Source organism: Sparus aurata, chromosome 13 (assembly GCF_900880675.1).
Source record: "Sparus aurata chromosome 13, fSpaAur1.1, whole genome shotgun sequence".
Lineage (NCBI taxonomy): Eukaryota > Metazoa > Chordata > Actinopteri > Spariformes > Sparidae > Sparus > Sparus aurata.
In genome coordinates this window covers 6,086,117-6,099,614 of record NC_044199.1, presented here as the reverse complement: position 1 = coordinate 6,099,614, position 13,498 = coordinate 6,086,117, and the positions used below count along the sequence as shown (strand labels likewise).

At 42.2% G+C, this 13,498-nt stretch overlaps 1 protein-coding gene across 2 annotated transcripts in view; it reads left to right on the top strand.

Annotated features, from left to right (window-relative positions):
• Nucleotides 1-13,498, top strand: part of LOC115594344 (neuroligin-2-like) — a 66,128-nt gene that overhangs the window by 16,905 nt on the left and 35,725 nt on the right. For both annotated transcript variants that reach the window (XM_030438366.1, XM_030438365.1), the window contains exon 2: nucleotides 9,021-9,762. In XM_030438366.1, coding sequence (XP_030294226.1) covers nucleotides 9,246-9,762 — 517 coding nt within the window. In that variant the 5' untranslated portion in view covers nucleotides 9,021-9,245. The remainder of the gene's footprint in view (nucleotides 1-9,020; nucleotides 9,763-13,498) is intronic.

The window sequence follows — 13,498 nt, the reverse complement described above, 5'->3', positions numbered from 1 at the left end:
TGTATATTAACCTTCCCCCCCCCCCCCGTGGCTTTTATCTCTCCAACTCACTGTTCTATCTTGACGTCCTCCAAATTAAGGGAGAGGGGTTTGCTTGTCACTTGGATGTGGGCTGTCACAGTCGGTAATGAATTAGTCACTCGTGCACATTGCCAGCTAAATGTTCATAACGCATTCACATCAAGAACACGAGACGCACATTGACAGAATATTAGTTGGGTGTCCTTGGGCGATTGGGTTACTTTTGGAACGAGCACTGAGCTGGGTATAGTTGTTCACCAATGCACCAGTGTTTCTCCTTCGTACTGGAGGCTACAGTATGATGTAAACTCGTGCGATATTGTGCAGCTCTGGCTTGGTGTCATCACTTTTCAATGAGCACATTTAAAAAGTAGGCTGCAGCAGCGTCTGGCCCGTGGCTACGTGCAGACTTTTGGAGCTTCCTGTCAGCCTGCGAACCTCAGGCTCTTTTGACTCTTTCTCAGTCTACAGTCAAGAATAAAGCTGATTGCAGTTTGGCTGGGGGGAGCTTAGCGTTGAACGTGCCCGCCTGAGGAACGTACGTTCGTTAATTCAATGTTATCCTGTAAATCTCCTTTTAGATTGCACCCCTCTAGACATGCTTTCATGTATTGTCTTCATCTTTGCAACCACCTTCTCTGCTTCCTCCATTTTCGTTTTTTTCTCGAATGTAGATTTGAAAAGGATTATCGTCAGCGTCATGATTATTGTATGATTTTATGAATTCATTTATTTTGTTTTTGTTGCATTTAAACAGTGCATCAGTGAGACTGGGCAAATCATGTCAACGTGGCTGAGCCGCCTCCTCTATTTAACTTAGTGGGCCATTTTATTCTTAAATTAGCTTAAAGCTCGAGGCGAAGCAGCTGTCAGACTGCTCCCTCAAACTGTGTGTATCGCCCACAGACACCTATACGCACGCTCACACAGCTAGCGTTTCACCTAGATCATCGCTAATTAGTGTGTCACCAGATTGCGCACACTACTTGGCTTCATTATGACGCATTCCCCTACTCATAACTACCAAACACAGTTCAGCACGCAGCTAAAGAAGAAGTAACATCCCCCCTACAGGCAGCGATGTTCATCTGTACCAAATTCTCAGTGTCCGGCCAGTAGCTGTCAAGATATCTTACTCTGTTTGTGTGCTGGTAAAGGAGAGTCCTAAGATAAAGAAAAGGGTTTCCCATGTGATCTACAGGTGTAAAGGAACAAGAACAGTGGCGACCAACAGCAACATATTGATTTTCTGGTCCGGCAGTGACAGAGGGCCTTTTCTGTCTAACATCTCCCGATCGGCTCTTGCTGCCTGCTGTTTTATGATCCCAGCCGCTGCTGCTGCTTTAATAACCTGCATTGATGCCTCATTAAGGCCCCCTTTAATTGACTTCTGCTTGATAATTTGTGAACTTTCTCTAATCCCAACTTGTGTTTTCGTGTTGTTAATTATGGGGGTGAATGCAGCGTAGTGAAGAAATATAATGACAATTAATTTGTTTTGACCTGTGTTTTGAATTGCGCTCAAGGCCCTCCGCCGCTCAGTCAGGATCTGCCCAGCGAGCCGTTATCCCTTTTCATTAAGATGTTTGGCAGTAATTTCTTGGGTTAATTGCAATTATGAGAAGTGTGTTAACTTAAGTGACATTTTCTTTCGGGAAAAGGCCCAAAAGTCTTTATTTTTTCTGGCTGTTGTGCGATAAGGATGGGGAAGCAGCATGGTATCTGATCGAGCTGCTCTTTGCGTTGGAAAGCTCATGGTAAATAGAATAAATTGTGGGGATGAAGCTCGTGTCCTTCATCAGCAATAACAGGATGGATTTTCTCTGCAATTATGGGGTCCCCATGACCTCAACCCTGTGACAAGTACTTACAACCTAAAATGTTCATTTCCACAGACAATTTAAAGGTAGGAGTGGGCGGTATGATGAAAAATGTAATCGCAGTTGTGACGGAATATCACAGTATTACAAAAACTGATGGGGTACTCCACTTGAAACATGATTTCACTCTCTTTACTCTAATAACAATGTCATAAAGGTATTTTTCCAGCCAAAAAACCAACATAAATGACAGCCGGCTACATAAGCCAGTATGTGAACAGAACAATTTATTATAACATGTGTCTTTGCTCTGACTATCACATCGTGAATGGGTTGTTTTTGTGAAAGGGACTGAAAAATAATCTATTTACGCTGATATGCATGTTTCTATTTTGTTTGATATTAACTGTTTTGCATCACTGGAGTCAACTACGGATGCTACTTTTACTACTGTTCTGATGCAACCTGCCGGGTTGCTAATGCTAGTTAGCCAGCGGTCTGATGATATCATCCATATGTGTTGTCTGCATGTTCTGAAATGAGCTCATAAATGTGAACGTCCTTGTTCTATGTCTTACTAAACGAATAACATATAAATAACATAGAAACGTGTTTGCGTGACGTCTACACCCTCCCTGACTGCATTATGAATGAGCTCGGGTAAAGTTCCTTATCGACCTGCCTGATTAATATGTTACAGACATTCTTATCAGCTTTAATGACACTGTCATTAAATCACTGGAGTCAGCAGTGATTTTTCATCTTAACCACGACTTAAAAGAATCTATTGCAAGGAAAAAATGTAGGGTGTAAGGTTCAACAGTGATCCTATTACAATAATCCTAATATGGTTTAAAGCTTGATTGACATAAAGTCTGCCGAATCTCTGCCTATTACCCCCTGCAGCCCTCCCCTTGTCTTCAGGGGCTTCGCCCTTCATTTTATGACATGCCACATAGTTAACATGTCAAATTACATTTTTCTCTAATTAAAATACACTCTTTCAATCAGTTGGAGAAGTTAGTGATGTAGTATTCACCAAATAAATTCAAGAATTGTGAAATGAACTGATGACTGCACACGACGGCTTTTATTTGTGTTGACTAGTCGGGTTCTTTAGGACTCGAATCTTTCCCCTCCGCCGGGTGCATCCTCAATGCATCAAATAGTTGTTGCAGATCACAAAGGAGTGGAACTGAATTTTCTAGTGGTGGCTTTTGAATTCTGATATCATGTTGCACTCTCCTGGAGTGGCAGCCATTTCTTCCCTCATCTCCTATTCGCGTATCACCCGGTGCTCACTGGCAGTCTGTACATGGAGGCATTCTGGATAGCTTCAATGTCTAGTGTGAATAGAGGATGAGGCCCTTTGGCTGAGCCCACATATGCAGCCTGACGAATCTAATCTTAGCTCCGGCTCCTCTGTTAGCCTCGCACTTCATCACAACTACGACTTCCTCATCTTGCCTACAGTCCACTAAAGGTTTAATGGAACATTAAGGCATCTAAACATCTCTTTAAATCAAAAGCACATACTATGCTGTCACGATATCTGCTAAAAGAAACATTCTCTTAATCTTCAATCCCATCTTCCTACAGCATGTGTGGTTAGTTTTCATGGCATGATGCCTATGAGCAATCCCTTATGTTTACATCATGCTGAGTTGTCATGTTGCCATGTCTCCTGCTGCCTGAAAGTCAAACCTTCTGGTGGAATTGACCGAAACCACAGATTTAGTAACGAATACAGTTTATTAAACTGAAATGCACATTTTGTTATCCGTGCAGTTACGTTCTTTTTGGACACCAAATTACCAGTCCTATGATTATGAGCATGACTTCCTTTCTCTGAACCGACATCTGCAAGAGTAAGCAGTATTCTAAAACTCTGTTTCTATTTTATTTATTCATTTTTATTGATTTTAGGGAAATACATGATATGGGTTTCACACCTGAAAGGAACAGTTGGGCAGATTTGTACCACTGCTACCCGGTGAAGTAGAGATTAGTCTAGTTAGCATATTCTGAGTGCCGAATTGTAGGCAACTAGAAGTATTTCCGTCTCTCCAAGAGGCCTCTTCAGTTCTAACTGACTGGAGGGGAGTTGCAGGCTTTTAAACCCTGTGTGGGAGTGTCCTGACAGAGCCGTTAAGGAAACCTGAGCTCTGACTTTTAGAGTCGTTATGGCCACTTGTGGGTCGTTGATCCAACCGGCCTTCATGTGGGTTGCGAGAGCTAGGTGAGCCCAGATGTGAATGATTGCCATGACATTAAACTCAGAGCTCACGGGTGTCCTAAAGACTATGTAAGGACACTCCCACACAGTTTGAAAGCCTGCAACTCCCCTCCAGTTAGTGAGAACTGAAGAAGCCTCTTGGATGAGAGGTGAAACATCTTTAAGAACGGAAACAAGACCAGTTGCCTACAATACAGCACTTAAACTTACCAAGACCTGGGTCACAGAGTAGCCTCAAAACTGTTAAGTTTATATTTATATTAAATCAATAAATCAGCCGAATAAGGAACTGTGTGTTATCCAAGGCCTTCAGGTAGTTCTCCCAACCAAAACAGTAGAAGGCAATGGATTGATCAGATGACTCAGTTTCCACACCAGTTATTTTCCCCCAGGATCTCTTAGAAAAGGGAAGATACCTGTAGTGAACTGCACTCACAGAGACTGGTTCAATGAAAGAAACATCCAGAGGTCATGTCCATAGCACTAGGAATAATGGTGCACTTGCAGTCAGTCGTTACACACAAATTCTCAATGCCACTATTGATGTCTCTCGCCAAAGGGAGTTATCTTCCCATCAGATATCAATGCAAGGAGACAATGGATTATCTAGACACTGGTGGTTGCCGGAGAATACAGGATACAGCCAGCAGAGCTTTGTTTTATTTTATAATTGAAGGGTCCCTTTCTCTCCGCACAGCGACAGTAGATAGCAGATGCCCAAGTTTGGTCTATAAACTCGGCACTCTGTTTCTGGCTTGCTAAGCTGCTTGTCATCCACAGATGTTGACTAGCAGAGGAGAGCAGCTTGACAGCTGTAGAGGCCCATGTAGTTTTAACACTCTAAGTGGGAACAAAGCAATATACAATCCCAAGGCAAGCATTCCCCACAGCACCAGCATCCCTGCGAAAGTTTCCCACAAACAACTCTGACCATTTCATTTTAAACAAACCCATAAAAAATTCCCGCTGGTAGGGCGGCATTACCTCCTCAAACAGCTCCAGCTTTGTGTGTCAATTTGTTCCGTTTTATGCGTGGAGATGCGAGCTCGGTGCCGTTTCAGCTCACGGATGGCTGACGTGAACAGATGTTGGGGATGTTAAGGTACCACCACTCGCAAGTCACATGTGAAAGGTTGAGAGCAGACCGATTTGTGAGTCTCGCGTGCAACATCTGACGCCTCATTGGGTTTTTACGCTCGTGTGTACACCGTTGCTACTGCATGCGAGGAAGCAAGCAGTACGATAAACAATCTGACAGACACTTAAACTACAGCCACGGTACGCTATACCAGCCAGTAAGGACAGACAGTGCTATTGTGCACATCCCTGGGATTACTGTGCATGTTGAAGGCGCTCAGAACTCGACCTTGTGCTGTATGTTCAGTCAGATTTAACTGACAGGGGACAAGAACAGACGGCTGCGAAAATCAAAATTGTTATATAACCATAGCAAGTGTAAGCATCGAGCTATTCACTGTCTACAGTATACCATGTATTTATTGATGTGTGTGGTTGTGTTTGTATCGTTTTCAGTCTTCCACTTGATCCTACAATCGATTATGTGTTATATGTAGCTAAAAGATCAATACCACTCTCTTATGCATCTTTTAAATGTGACGCCACAGCTAGCAGCCTGTTGGTTGAGCTTAAAGACTCAAAACCGGGTAAAACAATTAGCATGACTCTGGATGTCCGAAGGCAAGAATAACAGCTCAACAGTCAACATGTTATATGTAGTTAGTTTAACAAAACGGAAGCGTAAGAAGAAAAAATGTACAGTTTTGTGCAGGGACAAGATGCTCAATTAGGATAACCGTGTCCCGGATGTAGCTTTATTTTAACCACACAGGCGTTAGAGTGATATTTAACATCTAAGTATTCAAACCACTACGACTTGGGGCCACAAAATATATCACTGCAGTGTGCACATTCTTGACAGTCAAAGTAAGGCAAGTCAACTTTAGTCATTTCAGATGTGTTTTTTTTTATATATATATATATATATATATACATACATATATTTAATTTCTACAGCATTCAAGCAGAACGTTAAGTTTGCATCACTTGATAAACACGAACAAAGTTGCCACTCAGTCATTTTTCTGCCGTTCAGTCGTTCTGATCATAGCGACTCCTGCCCACTGTGGCATCAGTGCGTAGCCTCTATTGAGTTATCCTGTGAATAATTTTGTATTTGTTTGTATTGCAATGTATATTTCAGAAAAAAATATATATATATTGCAATGTCAGTTTTTTTCCAATAACAGCCTTAAATTTTATCACTATCTTACTGTGCATGTGCCCGGCTCCAAAAAAGGGTCAAGAAAAAATTAGAAAAATGTGCCTCGTATTCCAAATAAGATAGTGGCTTCTCTAAATCACGTAAACTTACCTCACTCACAATGAGTCTTTTACCCAATGTGTAGAGTCACGTATTGTGTGTAATTCACATGAATCTTTTCTCTTAGTTGGATTTCAGCCTCGGGCCGTGTGCACATTAACTTTTTTTAATGACGATTCGGGGTGTCCTCACGCGTCCTCCCTCCTGCTCCTCAGAACGAGTAGAGTTGTCGTAAGATGGAGTCGCACAGAGGTCTTTAATGAACTGAATATTTTTCCAGGCAACTGGTTCCTGTTTTGCCGCTCACATCGCTTACTTTGAACATCCTGTAATGTTGCACGCCATCTCTCCGCTGTATTTTCCTGTCATCCCTTGTGTCTGCCGACTGGCAGTGGTGTGTGGATGTTGCGGGGCTGAGGGTGGAGGGGATGAGGCGGCGTTCAACCAACAGTTAGCGCCACATAAAGCCTTTATCACACCTAAACGGCTCCGTCTCCCAAAGCCAGAGTCAGATAAGCACTGCCCATTCATCTGTAATGATGTGGAAGCAGGAACCAACTGAAGTGAGTTGAGAGGGAAAGGCTAACTCCGACACAGTGTGGATGGCTGAAAGGGTTGCGTTCGCCAACGGGGTTTTGCTCTATGTCTGAACACGTTTGTATTTGTTTTGTGTTCTCTGAGGATTCAAGTCGATTGTAAGTCAAGTGTTGTTTTACACTTCAAAATATTGTAATTATCTGCAAGATGAAAATAGGAAGCAGGGGCCACATTAAACCGCGTTCATCGATAAAGCTCCCCTCTGGACTGCAAATTAAGTTTTCGCAACCAGTCTGAATACTTTGAGATAATAATCCGCCTTCACAAGCTTGCTGTAAGCTTCTCTGAGTTCTTCCTAGTTGGTGACATGAGGCAGATTCAAATGTAACCTTTTGCTCTTGCCACAGTTTGCACCCCAGTGTGCCCCATGGTGATGTGATCACAAGTTTACAACTAAATACAGCTGTGTGTTTGCACCCAAAATCCATTAGGGAGGCATCACACAAGCTGCTCTTGCAGATGTGATGTACATGGCTGTTTGCCTGTTCAGCGAGGACGTGATGCGTGACCAGAGTTGAATTTTAGAAATATTTCAGTTGTAAAATATGCTGATTTTAGACGGGAGCCGCAGGAAACCAAGAGTTTAACCAGACCGGCCGCTTATCACGAGCGGTGGTGATAAAATGCAGCCTAAAAATGTCACTTAAATTGTGTGTCGAGATTGATAATGCGGTCAGATGGCGTTACAATGGTACAATGAAGATTTGTACCTCTCATTTCAGACACCGTGTCTGCTACTTTATCTGCAGAAGTGAAACCTGTGAAATGAAAAATGGTTGGTTGAACTGTTAGAGGTGAGTCTTGGTTTCGACTATTAGGCAGCAGAACATGTTTAATTACAACAGTTAAATCTGGAGGAAGGCGAGAAAGTTTTTATTAAATTCAAATTGGACAAGGCCTCCGCATGACCAAGAGACTGCAGCGACACTGGTGGCTCTGTGAAAGATGTAAGTAGGCACAGTAAATGTCACCATGCTAGCATACTCATGTTGACAAACTTAAGATTAGTGTGTTAGCGTGCTAAAATGTGCTCCCGTGATCCTGTGGCCAATCAATAACACCGATGACGTCCTCCATATTTACCATTACTTAGTCATTTGCCGTGAGACAAGAACGCATTACATCCTGTGCACACTGGGGCTCAATCACTGTGTCAAATATTTTCAGTAGTTTACAAAAAGTCAGAAATAGTATAGTCACAAATATTACAAGATTCGCCCTTTTCTCATATACAAAACCACGTGGGTGAGTTTGTTGGAGTTTGTATCTCTAAATTAATGAATTCATGGCTCTGTGCGTGAAGTCTGATTGGTCGGCTTCTTGTAGATGCATCACTGGCTTTAGGTAGAGTTGGGCAATATATCAGTATTATATTGTTATCGTGATATAATCGTCTTTTCATGTTTTTTCTGAAATTACCAGACTGTTCTATTTGTCTTTACCCACTGAGTCCTTATATCCACATTACTGATGACTATTCAAAAAAACCTCATTGTGTTAATGTTTTGTAAAAATTGTCTTCTACAACACCGTTGCGATATTCAAATTGAGGTATTTGATTTTGTCATCCAGTCCTTGCATTAATTAAGTGCTTGTGAGGAGATCTCAGACAATTGAGATGCAGTATATATTATGATACACACTTATTTATTGCTGTATTATATTATATTAAGGCCATTATCCCTTAGCCCTAGTTTTGGGTCATTTTAATTGTTAGTTTTTAGCGTCCCCCCTCTGTCTTCAAGACCACCACATCACATGACACCACAGGTATACTAGCCCCTGGAGTCTGTAGTTGCGGGAGAATAGCAAACTTTAGCTGGGCTTAATAGAAAATGTACCACAAAGGAGTCATCTGCAGTCAAGTACCATTATTCCAGACATCTCATCTTAGGTTAAATCATCTCCTCCATGTTGTCCTCTTGTGCCTTTTTAAACACGCCGACAGGACTTTAATACCACACTGATTCACACACACTGACTCAAACCTGTCCTTGTCTTCCAGGTGTAATTGGCTTCCTGACTGCAGCTCTGGATCCATCAGGAGTTCCGAGGCGGACGACGGATGAGACCACAGAGTCTACCTGAGAATGCTACCTGTCCCTCGCCATGTCACCCTAGGAAAACAGTTAATCTGTCCCCGTCCACAGATCCTCTTTTTGCCTTTGTTATCTCCCATCACCCACTGAGTTTGTGATCCTCCTCTGCACCGAGCTGAAGTCCTACTCATATGACGAAAGCAGCTTTTATTTTGGACATGTTGTTTTTTCCTCTCAATGCTGCCAGCCACCAAGGCTATGGTGGGAAGCGCCGTTATACTTCTCAGCAGGTTGCTGATCACTGTCTGCTGTGGCTCTTGGGACTAGCGCTACACCTGACCCTGTCCACATGTCAACGGGTCGACCTGAAACACCCCATAGTATCCACAGGCTATGGAAAGGTCCGTGGTATTAGGAGGGATCTCAACAATGAGATCTTGGGGCCCGTGGAACAGTACTTAGGCGTGCCGTATGCCACAGCACCTATCGGCGAGCGCCGCTTTCAGCCTCCCGAAGCTCCAGGCTCCTGGCAAGAGATCCGCAATGCCACCCAGTTTGCCCCAGTGTGTCCCCAGAACGTGCACGGGGTTCTACCTGAGATCATGCTACCTGTGTGGTTCACAGACAACCTGGACGCTGCAGCGACGTATGTTCAGAACCAGAGTGAGGACTGCCTTTACCTCAACATTTATGTGCCCACTGAAGATGGTAAGTGAGACAAAACTCTCAAACTAGATTAAGGAGGAGATTAACTTAGTCTGGGTCCACTTCTTGTGTCGGCTGACTAACAAACGTTTTGCGCAAGCAATGCAGAGGAAGACTCAAGTGCTATCAAGAAAGCCGCTTTAACAACCAGCTAGCATGAGCAATGCTAACATAACTTGTTTCATGGACATGGATGCTGTGCTACCGTGGTCAGGCTCGAGAAACGTTGTAGTACGTTAAAATGAAGTAAAGCAAACATAATACGTTACCAAAGACAACACTGTTTCAAGGCAGAAGTAATGATTATGATAGAAAAAACTAAAGGAACACTGGTAACACTGCTTTCAATGTAAATCTTCCAATTTCTATTACTGTTTTATTGTTAAATAATTCTACCTTCAAATTTTGTGAGGCTAAAATCATCAAAAGTCTTCCACCATATCTGTTCAAAATATGTCAGACAATGAAGGGGATGAAGCTAAATACCAACAAAAGGTGAAAAGTTAGTTTTACGTATCAGTTCCTGTTAAAAGCGTTCAATTGTGATAAGACTTATCAAGCCAACAGGCAGTTTGTGTAGTTTAGACATGCACAACAAGGCTTTTTTCAGCTGATACAATAAAGGATGATTACCCTCTTCTCGTGGCCGATATATCAGCGAGATAACCGATATTGTCACAGTTTTGTATTTTTAAAAAAACGTTCCTACACACCGGATGGTAAGAAAGGCTAAAAGATCTTGCGAGTAAAAGATGATGACGTAATGTTCCACAGTTCTAATTAAATTTGTTGTGTTAAGACTCTGAGACTTTTTCCTTCCTCTTTATAAACCATTGCAGACCCAAACACAAGACACACACAAAAGCAGGCAGGTAAAGGTATGAAAAGCTAGCTTTAATGCTAATAACCAAAGTCACAATCCAAAATCCAAGTAACAAAAGGCCAGGCAAAGGAAAATACCAAAGTAATACCAAAAAAGAAAAGGGCAAACCAGAAAAACACGAGGTACTGGGAACACAGGAGGAGCAGGGAACGAGCACAAAGAGTGAGGGAACAAAACAGTCTGAAATATAAACTGAACTGACGAGGGTATGAGGTGCACAAAAGCCTGGTTTACTTTCAGTTGTTAACAAGAGATGTAGATATTTTTATCATTTCAATTAGCTGAAGGACTAACATTCAGATTGTCATCCATTGTGTTATTATTAAATGGAACTGATCAAGACTCTAATGCTGTGAATCACAACAGGGCGTTAGCTACTGACAAATTATCTCACCGAGGTCGCATGGTCGTATCAAACTTATCGTCAAAGTGCTGTAATTAACTGTTTGTAAACCCCGGTGACCATTTTGGTCGGATACACATGCAAGTTACAACTCTTCAGGTTGCTGCGCTGTAGTTAAAGTGGTTTGACAGTGAATAACATCTTAGTGTAGCAGCTTGATTAGAAGAAGCAAATCCAAATCCAAATGCAACCTTGTTTCGGTGTGTTCGGGTTCAAAAACAAAACAAAAAAACAATACAGCGAAGCCTCAACCTCTTCCTTGTCCATCCAGTGGAGAGAGCGTTCGAGAAAGCAGATGGGTAGGTAAAAGAACCCAGCCTCAAAGAGAGGGAAAGCATATGCTACTGATGATAAAATGTAAAAAAAAAAAAAAAAAAAAGTCTACGATTAATGGGCTCACCTGAGAGTACTCGAGAAAAACATGTTTGTGCATCACTGCTGCTGGTCGTATGGGAAGTCACTGTTGTATTTTCTAGCACTAAAGCTGAAACCACATTCTACTTCGTGTCAGAAATGTAGCTAATTTCTTTTTATCGATGCCCCTCCACACGGTCCCACAAAAAGATGGAAACAGATGCTTGTGTAAAATATAAAGTATTACTGTTGTATAAAGATAGACGAAGCAGGGAACAAAAAAAAAACATTGTAAAATGATTTTATCTACTCTTAATATACGGGAAGATGTAAAACTATTTGGTTGAACGAGTGCTCTGTGGTTGCAATATGTGAGCTTATCGTACATATGTCACATACTCGCTGAGAGGATGATGTAGAGTCTCCCGTGATATTCCCAGAGGAGAAGGTGTGCAAATGAGTGAGACTGATTTTACATGTAGCCCCTATTTGCTTGTCAGAATCTGTCACTTATTGTCAGGGGTCACTGCTTACACAAGGCTGACGCCGTCCCCGAGGATGTGTTTTGCCTCGTGTGTGTGTGAGGGAGAGAATGAGAGACTGAAGGAGAGCTGAAGTGCCCCCTGAAATCAAATACAATACGTTTTTGCACGTAACTGCTGTCAAAAATCCAAATAGTTTACATGGTGTTAGACTGGCAAAAGAATTTCCAGCTTTATAGCCCCTGAAAGCTCAAGTATTAACTTTGCATTGATGTTTTTAGCCGCATCTAGGGATGGCAATGACAATCTCTGATATAACAACTTCCAGATGTATTGTCATGGAATTCTGTACAGACATTCATGGTCCCCAGTGGCTAAATCCTCCAGACTTTGGTGATCCCTGTCTTTTCCTGTAGCGTCACTAGCTGGTTGATTTTTTTTTCTTTTTGCGAATGAAATGAAATGTCTCAACTATGTGATGTATTGCAATGAAATACTGTATGATCATGGTCCCCAGTGGCTAAATCCTCCAGACTTTGGTGATCCCCTGTCTTTTCCTGTGGCATCACCAACCAGCTGGTTGAATTTTTTCTCTTGAAGTGAAACGTCTCAACTGTGGGATGTATTGTCGTGAAATTCTGTACAGACATTCATGGTCCCCAAGGGCAGAACCCCTCCTGACTTTGTCATCCTCTTGACTTTTCCTCCAGCTTCACCAGCAGGTTGTCGTTTTGTTTGTGGGGACACTTCTCAACCACTATTGGATGGATTGCCTTGAAATTCTTTACAGACATTCATGGTTCCCTGTTGATGTATCATAGTGAGTTTGACTGCACAGCACTTGTATTGATGGAAGGAGAAGTGTCTTGTGTCCCACCTGTCTTCAGCTCTGCATTATTGATTTGAGCTATGCCGGTGACGTATCTCAATGGAAATATCTCAGCAACTGCTGGATGTATTGCCATGAAATTCTGTACAGACATTCATGGTTTCCAGAGGCTAAACCCCCCTGACTTTTGTGATCATCTGACTTTTCCTCTAGCGTCACCAGCAGGTTGACATTTTTGTTTGATAGTGAAACATCTCAACCGCTTCTGGATGTATTGCAACAAAATACTGTACATTCATGGTCCCCAAGGGCTAAATCCTCCTGACTTTGGTGATCCCTTGTCATTTCCTCCAGTGTCACCAGGTGGTTGATTTTTTTCTATGAAGGGAAACATCCCAACTGTGGGATAGAATTCCCTTGAAATTCTGTACAGACATCCATGGTTCCCTGATGATGTACCCTTTTGAGTTTGATGATCCCCTTAATTTACTTGAGAGGAGTTTTAACATTTGGAATGAGATTTCTCGAAAACTATTGGACAGAATTACAGATTTGGAGGTCTCTGACTTGTCAAGTATTTTGGTTTGGGGCCTTATACTTAAAAAAAAATAACAACATTCAGCATCAGCTATTTTCAGCATGCTAAACTTCTAGCGAGTGAGGCAGTTGGGCACAGATTGTAAGCCCATTGAGGCAGAACTGTGATTTGTGATATTGGGCGATATAAATAAAACTGACTTGACTCTGACGAGGCAGGTTAGCTTGCTAAAATAGTATCAGTGAGTGTT